At 35.6% G+C, this 15,304-nt stretch overlaps 1 protein-coding gene and 1 long non-coding RNA gene across 2 annotated transcripts; one reads left to right on the top strand and one right to left on the bottom strand.

Annotated features, from left to right (window-relative positions):
* Positions 1 to 1,379: 1,379 nt before the first annotated feature.
* Positions 1,380 to 3,925, top strand: LOC127863152 (uncharacterized). Its single transcript, XR_008040946.1, has 3 exons — positions 1,380 to 1,641; positions 2,158 to 2,365; positions 3,134 to 3,925. It is a non-coding gene; the product is annotated as an uncharacterized LOC127863152 (long non-coding RNA).
* Positions 3,926 to 6,811: 2,886 nt separating this feature from the next.
* Positions 6,812 to 15,124, bottom strand: LOC127863104 (cation-dependent mannose-6-phosphate receptor-like). Its single transcript, XM_052402470.1, has 5 exons — positions 14,665 to 15,124; positions 13,088 to 13,178; positions 10,941 to 11,065; positions 8,614 to 8,740; positions 6,812 to 7,719 (listed from the first exon to the last, which is right to left on the bottom strand). The coding sequence occupies exons 2-5, from the start codon at positions 13,127 to 13,129 to the stop codon at positions 7,657 to 7,659; spliced, it is 357 nt and encodes a 118-aa protein (XP_052258430.1). The 5' UTR covers positions 13,130 to 13,178; positions 14,665 to 15,124; the 3' UTR covers positions 6,812 to 7,656.
* Positions 15,125 to 15,304: the final 180 nt, after the last annotated feature.

The following is a 15,304-nucleotide window of genomic DNA, read 5'->3' as shown; positions in this document are numbered from 1 at the left end:
ATATAACAAAAGCAACTCAGATATACAAAAAAATAAGACTACATGTACCAAATCAGTTATAAAACTCAAGCAGAAGCAAAGCATAGTAAAATATAAAAAAAATGAGAAAGCAAATAAATGCGTAGCATGCACTACAGGAGACATAGAGAACACTTACATTTTCATTTTTTACTTACAATCATGATATTCATAATTGGTAAATAATAGCGAAATAAAACAATGTTACGTTTGTTGTAGAATAAAAATAATTCATTAACGTTTTAATAATTATACAAGAATGATTACATTTCCTGCGATTGTGTTTGTGCATGCAGATAAGGAGTCAGAAGAAATGTCCGATAGTAACCCATCAAGCTGACCTGAATAAATTTAAGTGTGTGTAAGAATGTTTTTATTAAAAAAAGTGTGTGTGCAATAATCAGCGTTTTTTTATAACAACATATAATTACTATTCTCGAACGCGGCGCAGATAGAACTCTCTCTAAATATTCGGCTGTCATGGACACTGCCTGGCCACTGCGCCACAACGTCAGTGATGAGGAACTGCGGGTCACATATCATCTGAAAAAAAGTATTGATAACGACACTGTTCGTATAAATATATTTGTTCACATATGTTTGATATAAGCAGTTGCCTGGAACTTATTATTATCTACCTGAATGTTTACGGAGTGATTTCCTTTCCTGTTTACGAAGTCCATTTTGTTACTGAAATATAGTTAAAATGTCAAACTTAGGATTAAATTATAAATAAGTTTTAGTATTTTCCAGTCCACGACTTTGGGTAACAGTTTTTTAATTATGTTTCTTAGAAAATAAAGACACTAAATGAACTTTTTTGTAAGGGATTTAGACAAAGATGGAAAGTTGTCTTCCTGTTAATGTTTACTTGGCAACCAATCAACTGTTATACAAATGAATCTAATAAAGGAAATTACCAGCGATGCTGCAAAACTCTTGTTTTACTCTAGCTTTGTCGTATTCAGAAGCAGGAAAAAATATGAACTGATGCATATGCCGACATAGAGCATCCGTCACCTGATTGATCACTCGCCCCAAGGAACATCTTGACACGCCGTGTATAGCTGTTCACAGTAGATGATGACAGCCCGTCGCGAAGAATTGGAAAGCTGTCAACACTGACAGCAAAGTTGGCACCGGCAATGACCGACTAGTTGGTGTGTCCAAGTCATTGAATACAACTCCCACGATGAAATGAATCGTTTCCGGACAAAATCTGTATCTTTCTCTGACCTCTTCGGCCGATAAGACTTCTAGCGGGTTGCTTCGGTCAGCAAAACCGCGTTCAATCTGCTGACGCCTTCTCAAACGATTAATGCGATCAACAAAAGCGGCCAAGTTTTATAACTTGAGATAGCGATGGGCACAAGGGAGGCAACTGCGTACGGCTCATTTATTACTGAACAATTCCTGCGCGAAATCTCGTTCATAAAAATAGTGCCGATAGGGGGTCGGAATTACGTCGTTTTTAAGGTGGTTTTTTATTGGATATGGTTAAAATAACCACTAATCATATAAGTTAATACATTTATGTTCGCGGGCAAAGCACTTTCGTTTCCACACAGTTGCGTTGAAGATTAAAAGAAAGCCTAAGAAAATTTCCGAGATCGAGAAAAATAGGTAAGGTACATTGCCCAGTAGAAAAATTGCTTTTATTTTGTAGGTTAATCATTCTCCTTTCCATTCATGCCACTAATTGCTTTGCAAAATGCCGTAATTCTGCTGGTTGTTGCTAATGTATGGACCCTGCTATTGACCCATTTCATGAATGGCAAGATGGCCGCCGTTGTTGAAAATTCATACGACGTAAATATCAATTGTTCTTTTTTTGCTCTGTAAAGTTGCCAAAAAATGTGTTGTACGTGCTAAACATCATTGAAGGATATATTTATGCCGACATTATATCGTAATGGTAGATTTCATTCGTATATCTGTAAATAGACGTTTCGATAAATTAATACAAAATACAGACTTGCACTATTCGGACAGCAAGTATTTCGGATATTGCATTAATGATACAAGATACAAGAATCTTTATTTAACGTTGGATGTGAACAACAATTCGATACAGTCACTGTATTTTAGTTATATTATGTAGATATATTATTTCTTTGATTTCAATTATTCTTTTTGCAGACATATGTTTGATACTAATAAGTCAGAGTCTCAGGATTGGGAAGAGTTTGACTCGGAGTCTAACAGTGAGCATTCGGAGTCTGACAGTGAGCGGTCGGAGTCTAGCAGTGAGCGTTCGGAGTCTCACAGTGAGCGTGTATCACCGCAGCCAGGTCAATTTACACAGGACCGGGCTGCAAAAGCTGAAAAGTTGAAGCTTCCACATCAGGTACTAGATAAAAAATAATATGCAATTTTAACCAATAAATATTTTTCTTAGTATATAAATGACATTTCAGCAGAATGACATTTTGAAACATAAACCCCATGTAATTTTATTTTATGGCAATGTATCTGTCATTTTGAAATACATTTATTATCAACATTAATTAATCATCATTATTGTAATTCACTAATGTTTATGCATTTGAAATATATACTGTTATACTTTTAAGAAGTCAGATATCACAAAATGTAGTTTAAAAAGACAGATATCACATAATTGAGTTTAAGAAGACTGATATCACAAGATAAGGAAGAGCAGTCTTTTTTTTATTCTAAAGCTGTAGCCTAATCTAGTCTACAATCCCTCGGAAATTTTCATAAAAAGGCTACATCCTCTCAATTTTTTTCATTATATTCATGCACTTAACCCAAAAAAAGAAACTTACACCTGGAAACATTCCCCTATGACTAACATTGCGTGAGTTGTATCCCCAAATTTTGGGTTTCACACACTTTTTCCTATATAATATGAAGGCTAATGCCCCTTCCCCCAACAGCCTTAAAAAAGCCTTGAATGGTAAAAACAATGAACCTTTAAGCTATTTTCCGTTTAAGAAAGTCCCTTCTTAAAGAAAATCCAGTTGAAGCAGAAAGTTTTGTCCCTGATAAGCCTGTGTGGACTAAACAGGCTAATCTGGGATGACACTTTAGGCTCATGCATTAATTCCCGTTTTCCCAGAGTGCGGCTCAAATGTTCATTTACATGTTACAGAGTACCGCAAGAAGCTGCCGTTTGTGAATGCGCCCCGATAGAGGAGATTTAGGCAAAGAAGCTGAAGGCAGCGGGGGGAAAAGAGAAGAAATCAGGAAGAAATCGCCATAGGCGATAACTGAATATAAGATTTTTTAAACCATTGGATAGGTTTGTTAGTCACCTATCTTAGGAAAAATACTTACAGATACATTGAAGTTCAAATAACTAGTGTTAGGTCTTATTTAAATAAGAAGAATTTTGGTTTTTGAATCTATTTAATGAAGCAAATGATTTTACTTTTGTTAAACATGTGTGGCAGTGAACTATTGTCTTCATGTTAACCTTATTTAAGTATTGGCTGTTGTTCTTGTGGTGTATTTATAATTTGAGGACTTATTTTACCTAATGGACAATTTATTTTAATTGAGTTAACAACATATAAAACTTGTCAAAACTATTGAAAGCCCCCATAAGAATTTCATTGTTTTGTAGTGACCACTATGTCTGCTCGTGACACTGTCAGTCTGACATGTGAGAGTGCAGTTGAAGTGAAATGATTCATCAATCATTACTTATGAAAAATTTCAATCTTTGGGATTAGTTTTTGCCTATATGCTACCTTTGACTGACAAAAAAACCAACATCAACAATGTTTGTTTTTTTATTTGAACAACTCGTCATCGTGATTGGGAGGCATGTGTCATTTTAATTCATCATTATGTAATGTCGGGTAATTGGACATTTCACAAGTATTTATATATTGTGTATGCACAACTAATATTAATTGTGTCAACAAAAATTATGTGTTAGTTCACCATTAGTTATCATTGAAAATAAAACCTTAAAAAAGCTGCAGAGTTGTTGTTGATAGCAGTAAAGACAAAGGCTATTCACGCAAATAAATATATATTTGTATGCCCCCTTATTTTGCCATAAACTGTGCAGTAAAAAGTGCAAGACCAATAAAAAATATGTGTTATTAATATGTTCTAATGTGTTTTATATCTAAAAAGGCATTCACATAGATAAAAATAACTTATAAATGGCCAAAATAGCTGGTTAAATGCAAATGTCAGTTGTTTGCTGGCAATGAACCAGATTTTTGGCAGAAAAAACAGCAGAAAATTTCACCTATTTTTTTACGTGTTTTAAAAAAATCATAAAAAATCTATTTTTCATCCAAATAAAAAAAAGAAAGACATCATTATGTTTGTTTTAAGTAGTATAACATCAATGCCAAATATCATTCAAATATTCCCATTTTAAAAAAATCATTGCCTCTTGCTACTTGAGACAGGTAGAACGCTTGCTTGCTCAATTATTTTTGCTCAAAGTCTGACTCAGTACTCAAAAACGTTTCGTGATCACCAACTTGAGCAAGGCATTTACACTCATCTCAAAAGTTGAGCAAAATCTCAAAGTTGAGTAAAAAAATCGACTTAAGTATGTTCGTGATACTAGGCCCAGGTCACCGAACGATACTTGAAGAAAAGGGGAGCAACTCATTCATCTGTCTTGACAAAATGTAAAGTTTACGATTCATTCGTTTGAGAAATAGTAATTGTATGAATCAGACCATCGTAAATATATCGCTATTTTATATAAATAGATGTAATAAACACATATTCACCTTTGTCATTACATTATGAGTTTTATATTCCTTACTTAAATCCATTTGTCTAGTTCGTTCACTAAATGCATTGTCAAACGGTGCCATTTTAGGTTACATTCAACTAAAACATCGAGTATCTCTCCTTAGTGCGTAATTTCTAAAGAGTTCTTCTTCCCTTCTTGAATAAAAGCCATTTAAAAATCTAAGGCTTGTATTATGTGCCTATTTCTAATATCCACATGTTTCTGCAGTATGTTGATCACGTCAATTGCATTCTAAGTTAAAAAAATGAACTTTTAATTTGCGTTTTCTGTTATATGGGGCTTTTGTCGAAAAATGCTTTGTCGAAATATGGCTGCCAAGACGATGTTTGTACTGGTGCCTGCATTCGTATGACATGCCATTTTATTAAAATTAATGGAAAAAACCATATCGATCGTTAAAAGTATTACAAAAGTTTGCAATAGGAGAAAGAAAGGCTTGAAAATTGCTATAAAAGTTTGCAGTATCATGCCATCATAATGCGATCTTTTCGGCATTGAAAAAAGTGTTATTTAAATGGTAAAACCACAGATACTGGAATGTTAATCTTGCAGAAATTCATCTGCAATCATGATTATAAAACTATTTTAATGATTATTCGACCAATGTCCAGTGTGACCATTGGAGTGCTAGACAAGATGAGTGATAAGAATATTATGGACAAAATGAATGGGCATGTAAGGGATAGGATGCGGATCCGATTGGGAAGAATAAGTGTTAAATTTTCGAGTTACCTTACTAGCAAATACGATGATCTCCATATATTCAAATTTCAGGTGGAGAACAAGATTACAAAAATACGATACGCATGCATTCCATTCACATCATTCTCTCTTGTTTCGTATGCTTGATCTTTTATCCCTTAAGCCACATATTGCTAAAAAATCAGTGGCAGTCTTGCTCTAGGCTTGAAGAATGTTAACACACCGTTAAGAACTTTATTTGTTCAAATATCTCAGTTATTGAAATATATTTGAAAAAATCTTAAGTGCATAAAAGACGAGTGTTCTTTCAGTTTGTGCCGATACCTTAATTAAGGTATATGAATACATCCTTGAACACGTCTGAAATCGGTGACAAAATTTCACGTTGCGTGAAGTATAACCGTGCATAACCGTGCAGTACACAATGAATTTTTAAACAAGAACACAGGCTTATTAAATAAAGTAATTTTGATGTATTTCACACTTCCATAAGCAGCATAAAATCTGTATTTTATGTACTCGTTGAAGTTCTTGTTTATAAAAGTTCTTGTTCCAGTCAAATCTCTGTGTATTTTTGGAATTGAAAGTGTCGTTAGATGGTTTTACCAAAACATACTGTCATGTATGGCGTATTCTGCAATAATTATAATGTCAAGTAAAATAGTTGAATGAAATCCGGGACCTCTGCGAGTAAGATATAACGCGCTTCCTCTGTGTCTGTCAGGCTTAAATACTGTTCAGCCTATTTAAAGTGATATTATGGGCATCTAACAATTTATAGGTGTATATCGCAAACGTTTTTTTATTTTTGGTGTTTTCACTTCATATACACTTATATTTGTTAATGCAGCATCAACATACTATAATGCTAAAACAAGATCCCGGAAAGAGAAAAATAATGCATTTGAATATGAAAATGATTTGATTTCAATGTGAATCTAAATTTAGTTTTAGTACAGATTCGTTCATACGACACAAGGACACTATTTTGTTTGGGCAAGTCATGTAGAATATCGAATATAATATATATTTTTATAAACAATTAGAAGAAAGATGAGTTGCAGATAATTGGTCAGTAACCACAATTTAACTAACTCTTTTGGCCTGTTAATTCTTTTAAGCTCAAATCAACAGTGAAAAATGCCCATAATATCACTTTAAAACGCCTTGTAAGAAAACACACGTACTTTAAAAATTATCATTACAATGCATTCTAGACGCTTTACTCTATTACTAAATGTATTTCCTTTACAGCCCAACCGATTTATACAGCTATGTTCCAGATCTGAAAGGTTACTGTAATACATGATTGAATTAATACCTTAACGATATTGGGAGTAAATATTTCAGTGTTTTTGTTTTCAGTTATTCATTTAACATCTCCAGACTTATCGGAAAGTTACAGTCGGGTCCATCTGTTGAATCTTCATACTAGTATTCAACAACTGACCTGTAAGTGTGATTATGACTCTTTAGTTATGCATACATGCATTGCACTCGACAACACCGTCTTCGAATAGTGATGCTTTTTAGTATTTTATTTCAGATGTACATCGATGATGAAGTTACAATCTGGACAAGATCTGACAGTCGCAAAAAAAACTGAATCGCCATGGTAACGGTTATTTTATCGAAAATTCTGCTATTACCGGTATGTGGTTATTATAGTGTATTTAACAAATTACAAAATGCTTGCTCGTTGTAATAATAACGCAATCAAAAATATAATAATGCCCCTCCCTCTGAAGAGTACTTCCATTGCTTCGGTTATCATCGGTTACCTTCAGTTATTATCGGGTATCATCGTTAACCTTCACTTATCCTCGGTTATCATCGGCTATCATCAGTTAGCATCGTTCTCATCGCATCATTAAATATACCCCTTTGAAGAATTCAATAGTAGTATAATGATTCTTTGACAAAATATATACCGGTAATTTAAATGTATAATCAATAAACAATGTTCAATATATACAAACAATCACATATCAGGCATTAAACTAACGAAAAACGCATTGAATGTTTCTACACGACACTTGATGACAAGACACTTGATGACATGACACTTGATGAACCTTCCGTTGGTATGGGCACCGTTCTGTGAAAACGTAGCGTTTTGCATGTGCGTAAAGTGTCTTCCCAGATTAGCCTGTGCCGGTCAAGCGTTCACTCGCCTTATGCTGTTATATGGAGTTATACGACGCAGATCTCCTCCTACATGGACTAATGACGAATAGCGTTCCACTCTACAACATAAAAAATCAACATGTGAATTAAACAACACTTGTGTTGTTGATGTTTAGGGTGTTTTTTGTTTTTTTTATTTTGTGCTTTTTTTAAGTAAAGAAATACTTATATTATGAATCATTTGGCTCGAAGTTCTTAGCTCTCAAAGTTTTCTTGTCGGTCCACGCGATTTCGTGCAAATGGGAGTCGTCTAAGAAATGCAAGGGTGGGGGGGGGGACAGTGCACTGCAACATGGTATTTAGCCGTTGATATTTCTCTTAAACGCAATCAAGATAAAATGCATAGTGTGTGGGTGTATAACGTCTTTATCAATGCACCGGGAGACTCCCATAAAGGGCCATCACCCCCTAAAAGACTTTTCGGCTGCATTATGATGTATAATGATAGATACATAAGACCTCCGGTTCTGAGACGAATCTGTTTTTTTGAGTGCCCCCCCCCCCCCCCCCGTGAAGCCCTATTAGACTTCACGTTGGTCGAACGTCTAATGCAAACAAAGAGTACTAGAACTCTATACTTGAGAGTGGTCACAAATCATTCGAACCCGTGGTGACAGTGTGTTACCAGGAGGACACGAATCTGCTAAAATAATTTAGCCGCGCTAATGAACTCGGGGCTGTATGCAGTCCGCACGTGCTTATTAGTGACGTCACTTTCCGCGTGTACGATATTTTTATATCAAAGTAAGTCCTTTCTCAGTGAAAATCTTAGCGAAAGGCGGAACGTTTTGTCCCTGATTAGCCTTTGCGGACTGCATTATGCCCTGTTTTCGCAAAGCGCGATTCAATACGTTAATGCCGACTGCACAGGCTAATCTTTTGACGACACTTTACGCATATGCATTAAGTCCCGTTCTCCCAGAGCGCCGATGAAAATCTTCCAGGTACCTCACCTTTATGTATCCAGGCAGGTTGGACCAAAATCCGTAGTTTGGCAAGAGTTCCTTCCCCTCGGCGCGGCGAACGAATCTCATGAATGAAACACCGCCAATTATGTAGATGAGAAACAGGCAAGCAAATCTGTGGACGGCAATCAGAAAAAATATTATAAATGAATATTTAACGTTTTCAATACAGATTTTATCAAATTATGAAACTTCAGAAATATTATCAGGAGATAATTTATGTTTACTGATTTGGAGGAGACCCTTACCTCACACTCGGCCAGTTTCTGCCCTTTTATTTATTACAAAAAATATTTATTTTTTTGACATTTGATCATTTATAAATCTCTCATTAAATTGTAATTAATTTATTCCTTATTGTAGACATTTTTAATGGTTTAACAACAATGGGAATAATATATTCTAACAAATATTAATGACATATAAATTAATACGCAACAGGGAGCATTCCAGATACGTCCGCGCGCTCGAAAGTGCCCTTTTGAAAAAAAAAGCTCCCTGCCCTTATGAAACCCTAGCTGGAGAACTGCTTGGCCCATAATGTTTCGTGAAACATTGAAAGGTAAATAAAAGTTAACCTCATAGCAACACGATTCAGATTCAATAGCAATAAACAGGCAAGACACTTCAATTTAATGAGCAGATAATTAAATAAAAGATATGCGTAGGGGATATGGTGTCCGCCTAGCGATCGGAAGGTCACGTGTTCGATCCCCACTATGGGAGCGTTCATTAGATATCCCCCAATAGACATCAAGTACTGGTTCTAGGCCCAGGACACGGACTCGAGAGCGTTAGGTTTTGTATGCAATCGAGCTAAATAAATAGGTTGAACTAAACTAAACTAAGGCAAATTTACATAGCGGTTGTGTGATTCAATCTATGTCCATCTTTAGCCCCATAAAATAGTTAAATTATTGCAAATTAATAACACTCGTATAGCCCAGTTACTATTAAAATGTTACGATCAACCATTTTACCGAGACTCATGCGTGTTTCAGAGAGAAATATCGTCACAGGATGGCCTACTTGCGTCAGTAACCGTTAAGTTTATTCCGTAGTGATGCCTATACCACGTGACTTTTTAAGATCTGTGTTGGGAGAATAAAGCGCGACCCAGTTAAGATTTTTAATGATGCCTTTTTAAATATTTCACCATTTTCAATGGGATAAAGTGGAGAGCCCAGCCCGCTCATTCGTGAGAGTTTTCTTTAGGTATATTGATCTTTGAAAACAAATAAGTATTTTTTTAGTAAAGTGCAACAGCGCGTTTGTAATATGAAGTCCCCACACTGATCCGACATTTTCTAACCGTTCAAACGCGCGGTTGCACTTTACTGAAAAAAAATACTTATTTTTTTTTTAAACATCGTGATACCTATAGAAAACTTTTACGAATGAGCGGGCTCTCCACTTAATCCCATTAAAAATGGTGAAATATTAAAAAAGGCATCATTAAAAATCTTAACTTGGTCGCGCTTTATTCACCCAACACAGATTCGAAAAAGTCACGTGGTATAGGCACCGTGGTTATACGACTCCTCGCTTGATCAACCTATTAATTTTATTATTGGAATATCATATTACCTATTGAAGGATCGTATGTTCAATCGCTTAATTGATAGTTTCAATATGTATGTTATTAGCAAATTGTATAATATTGATCATTAAATGCTCAAAAACCTTGATTAAACAATGAATATAATTCTCGCTCTGGGAAAACCGGGCTTAATGCATGTGCATAAAGTGTCGTCCCAGAGTAGCATGCGCAGTTAAACACTTTTCGCATGTACATAGTATTTTTGTTTAGAGAAATTCTCGTTCAAACAAACAGCCAGTCTATGCGGAAAGTGTCGTTCCTGATTAGCCTTGTGTAATGTACATGCTACGCTGGGATGACATTTTACGAACATGCATTAAGCCTGGGATGACATTTTACGAACATGCATTAAGCCTGGTTATTCTAGAGAGATGCCCATATTGTATCTTTATATAGGACAATATTTTATGAACTTTTCGAATTAGCACAGTATTAAGTGTCGACCTATTTTTTACCATTCTGAGCAATGTGTAAATTGCTTTATGAGAACAGCATAAAACGATAACGGCCTGCACGTACTTCACAGGCTGTTCAGATTGTATGCGGTTTGCTGCTCATAAGTATCTCATGGTTTGGACATGTAGCCTTTACAATTTAATTTAAGTAATAAAGGTAGTCAATTCCTATTGATTTCTAAGGGACTACGTGTACACGCGTCAAAGTGTGTATCTGCGCAGCACAGGATTATGTGACCCGGAATAAAATTGTTCCTTACATAATGAGAAACACCACTCCGCCACTAATCCCTCCTCCTCCCCCTCCTCCTCCTGTACAAGGATTCAGCGGCCCGGCCTCGTTACACGCCCCCGGACATGCGCACACCGTCTTCAATGTCAGCGTCTGTAGGCGCGATCACAAAAATCTCTCTTTTCATGGCTTGCATAAACTTATTTTGGCAGTAATAAACTTGCATACTCTTATTTTGGGAGTAATAAACTTACAAAAACTAATTTTAGGAGTTATAAACTTGAAAACACTTATTTTGGGAGTAATAAACTTGCATAAACTTATTTTGGGAATTTTAAACTTGCATTAAATCATTTTGGGAGTTTTAAACTTGCGTAAACTTATTTTGGGAGTTTTAAAACTTGCATTAGCTCATAAAGAAAGTTTTAAACTTGCATAAATGTAATTTTGGAGTTTTAAATTTTCATTAACTCCTTTTTGAGTTTTAAACTTGCATAAACTTATTTTGGGAGTTTTAAACTTTCTTAAACTTCTTTTTGGAATAAAAACTATTATTTGTTCATCTCAGTAGTTCCAAATTGTCAGTCATCAAAACTTGTATCAATGCTCAAGACTGTCATTATCCTACACGTGAAGTCATTACTTAAAAAGTTTTCATTTAAAGGGAGGCTCCGTTTAACATACATAATACATAAACATTATCGAAAGGTCTTAATTAGCAATTGTAATTGGCACAAAATATTGGTGTTTGGTGAGATTGAAAGTGTATGTTTGTTCATTCTGTTAGGTTTCATGATCAGTACATACATACGTTAAACCCAGCAGCTTGAGTATTGTTGAGTATTGTTTTGAGTTGGTAAGCACACTTTCTATTGTTGTATGTTATGTTTCGTTCCGCATCATGGGGCAGTAACGCATATGTTATTTTTATTAAACTGTTATTCAATGTTCATGTACACGATATTATTTTGAATCAATATTTCAATATCTTTAATTTACCTATAACGAATAAGGGTTTATTCCTAATTCGTCATACAGTGCTGAAAGATTTGATGACACATTGAATTTTGTATTTTAATTCATTAAAAAAAAGGTTTGCATGAATGATCTCTAGTTTTTTTCAAGAATAATATCCCCAGATTTCAGTTGAGAATTCATATTATTTACAAACTGATAAAAGTGGATGAAGTATTATGTTACCGTGATCTGAAATTGATTGTATTGTTTTATACCATTGATTGTATTGTTTTTTATTGTATTGTTTAATACGAGTTTCCGTTTTTAAATAAAGTTAAACCCACATATTTGAATGATGTGACGATTTCAAACCGTTCTCCATATAAAGTAAAGTCACAACTTGTATATGAGTAATAATATGCATGTATTCATATATAAAAGATATAAACATATATTTATACGGACGTATGAGTGGATGAGTGATAAACATGCGTGTGTACGAGCATATGAGTGATAAACATGCATGTGTACGAACATACGAGTGATACACATGCATGTATATGTACATATGAGTGATAAACATGCATGTGTATGAACATATGAGTGATAAACATGCATGTGAACGAACATACGAGTGATACTCATGCATGTATATGTACATACGGGTGATAAAAATGCATGTGAACGAACATATGAGTGATAAACATGCATGTACACACACAAACGAATGATAAACAGACATGTCTACGTACACATGAGTTAAGTCCAGTAGCCCCCTGCGTAGTCATTATGGGTTTACATGCATGTAAGTCACATACCAGCTGCACTGTTGTGGCACTGCAATTTCAGAAAATGATTTCATAAATTGGTTTTACTACCCACAATGCCCTCGCAGGGCGGTCTAGAACTCATATGTACGTATACATGCATGTGTATCACTTGAATTTATGTATGCATGCATGTTTAGCACTTTAATGAATGTAGGCATGAATGTTTATCATTTTAATTTGTGTATACATGCATGTTTATCACTTGAATTCGTGTATACATGCATGTTTATCACTTGAACGTGTGTATATATGCATGTTTATCACTTGTGTTTATGTACAAGCTATTGTATATGTAAATATGATTGATAAATGTTCGTGTATAATGTATAAGAGTGATATCAATGCACGTATTCATCAATACAAGTGATACGCATGCGTGTATACGTACATATGCTCTAAGTCCAGAAGCACCGCCGCCCTGCGCAGTCATTATGGGTGTGCATGCATGTATTTCACATTCCAGTTAGACTGTAGTGGTGCTGCAATGTCAGAAAGAAATTTCATGCAATTCTCTTCAAAATCTGTAACTGCTTGTACGTCAACAATGACTGTGCAGGGCCGCTTCGCTTCACTTCTCAATTTAACACTTATGCATGTATGTATACATGCATGTTTATCACTTGTTTTATGTACAAGTTTAAGTATATGCATATATGACTGATTAACTGGAATTGTTATGTATGTATGCGTGATACAAATGAATGAATGTAACATACATAAGTGTTAAATCCAGAAGCAAAGCAGCTTATATCGCTGTCCCTTAACTATCAACAAACATCAACGGTGAATTTCAATAATTGATTTCGTTCTTGGAAAACGGGGTTTAATGCACCTGCGTAGAGAGTCGTCCCTTATTAGCCCCTATGCACATACATTTGGCCCGGTTTTCCAAGAGCAAGAATCACACCCTGACTGACCCGACAATCGGTTCAGTTTTCGCTACAAAATGACCCGGGTTCAAACTCCGAAGAAATATTTTTTCATGTAACTTATTTTCTTAATATTGTTACTTTCCGAATGATTTAAAAACCATAGTATTTTTATACATAACATTAAATTTAATTGGAAATAAATGCTTCACGGATTTATGTAAACAAAATAGAAAACGTCACATACATATGTGAACAAGTAAAAAAAATACGTGTATATGTGAAAAAAGTCAAGCAACTTCATGTGAACGAGTCTAACAACTTAACGTATACATCTTAACTGAGAATTTTAAGGTCTTTATCAGATAGGAGACTTGCTTGTATAAATCAAAATTAAAGCACATTCTTAGAAATTCATATTTAAAGAATATTCTTATATAAATGTCTAAGAATTGATTGATGAATACGAGCCATGAACGTACGTGGGGAGTTAATGACCCGCACTGTATCCAATCAGAACTTACGTGAGGAGTTAATGACCCGCAGTGTATCCAATCCGAACTTACATTAGGAGTGCATGACCCGCGGTATATCCAATCCGAACGTGCGTTAGAAGTCCATGACCCGCAGTGTATCCAATCAAAACTTAAGTGAGGTGCTCATGACCGGCCGTGTATCCAATCGGAACTTACGTTAGAAGTCCATCGCACGAAGTAAATCCAATCAGAACATAAGTTAGGAGTTCGTGACCGACCGTGTACTAAATCAGAACTGAAGTGAGGAGACCATGACCGGCCGGATATCCAATCTTAACTTACGTGATAAGTCCGTGACCAGCCGTGTATCCAATCAGAACTTGACCACCGTGTATCCAATCAGAACTTACGTGTGCAGTCCGTGACCGGCCGTGTATCCAATCTGAACTCACGTGAGTAGTCCATGACCGGTCGTGTATCCAATCAGAACTTACGTGAGTAGTTCGTGACCGGGCGTGTATCCAATCAGAACTTACGTGAGTAGTTCATGACCGACCGTGTATCCAATCAAACCTTACGTGAGTAGTTCGTGACCGGGCGTGTATCCAATAAGAACTTACGTGAGCAGTCCGCGACCCGCCGTGTATCCAACTTCCAGACCGGAATCTCCCGCGCCAAACTGCGCCGTCTGCTGGTCGCCAATGTCACTCGACTGCTCGATAGTGTTAGTCTGTCAAGCCTGGAGCAGACGACACATTCCAAGAGGTTAAAGGCTACTTTACACTAAATCAGTTTGTATCTTCCGGCGACCATTCGAATGAAGTGACTATTTCGAAAGAGTCAATTTTCTCTTCCGCTTTAAAAGTGATTTAGCGATCGTGATCATGCTTTTTCTGATTATTTCATGACTACATTTTGAAATCTGTTTATTAGAAACCTGCTGTGGTGATCCCTATATTGCTTAAAGCTCGATTGTTCATAGTCGGCTCGGGTGCTTGTTAAACGTACCCCGGGTACTCTTATGTAAACTAGCATTTTATCCGGGTAGGAAAATATACTAAAACGTATCCGTGAATACTTACGCTAAATTCACGTTTAATAACATTATACTTAATCATTCGTTTACCAATTTTAATTAAAGTTTTAGACCTGCGATATGACTTTTTGATTTTCTGTTGTTGTTTTTTTGTTCGGATATTTCCAATGATATTCTGCATCCAAAATAAAAAGAAAGCCACAACAAGTCAGTTTTTAAGGCAT

The sequence above is a fragment of the Dreissena polymorpha genome, chromosome 1 (assembly GCF_020536995.1).
Source record: "Dreissena polymorpha isolate Duluth1 chromosome 1, UMN_Dpol_1.0, whole genome shotgun sequence".
NCBI classification, from domain to species: Eukaryota; Metazoa; Mollusca; class Bivalvia; order Myida; family Dreissenidae; genus Dreissena; species Dreissena polymorpha.
Note: the sequence above shows the minus strand (reverse complement) of the source record. Positions and strands in the feature narration are given on the sequence as shown.

What these genes read in the sequence shown, in the direction of transcription:
- LOC127863104 (XM_052402470.1), bottom strand. Translation starts at nt 13,129, where the DNA reads ATGACTGCGCAGGGCGGCGGTGCTTCTGGACTTAGAGCATAT. An exon ending in CTTCTGGACTTAGAGCATAT is followed by an intron (nt 11,066 to 13,087) that starts GTACGTATACAC and finishes TCGCGCCTACAG; the next exon opens with ACGCTGACATTGAAGACGGT. An exon ending in GGAGTGGTGTTTCTCATTAT is followed by an intron (nt 8,741 to 10,940) that starts GTAAGGAACAAT and finishes TGCCGTCCACAG; the next exon opens with ATTTGCTTGCCTGTTTCTCA.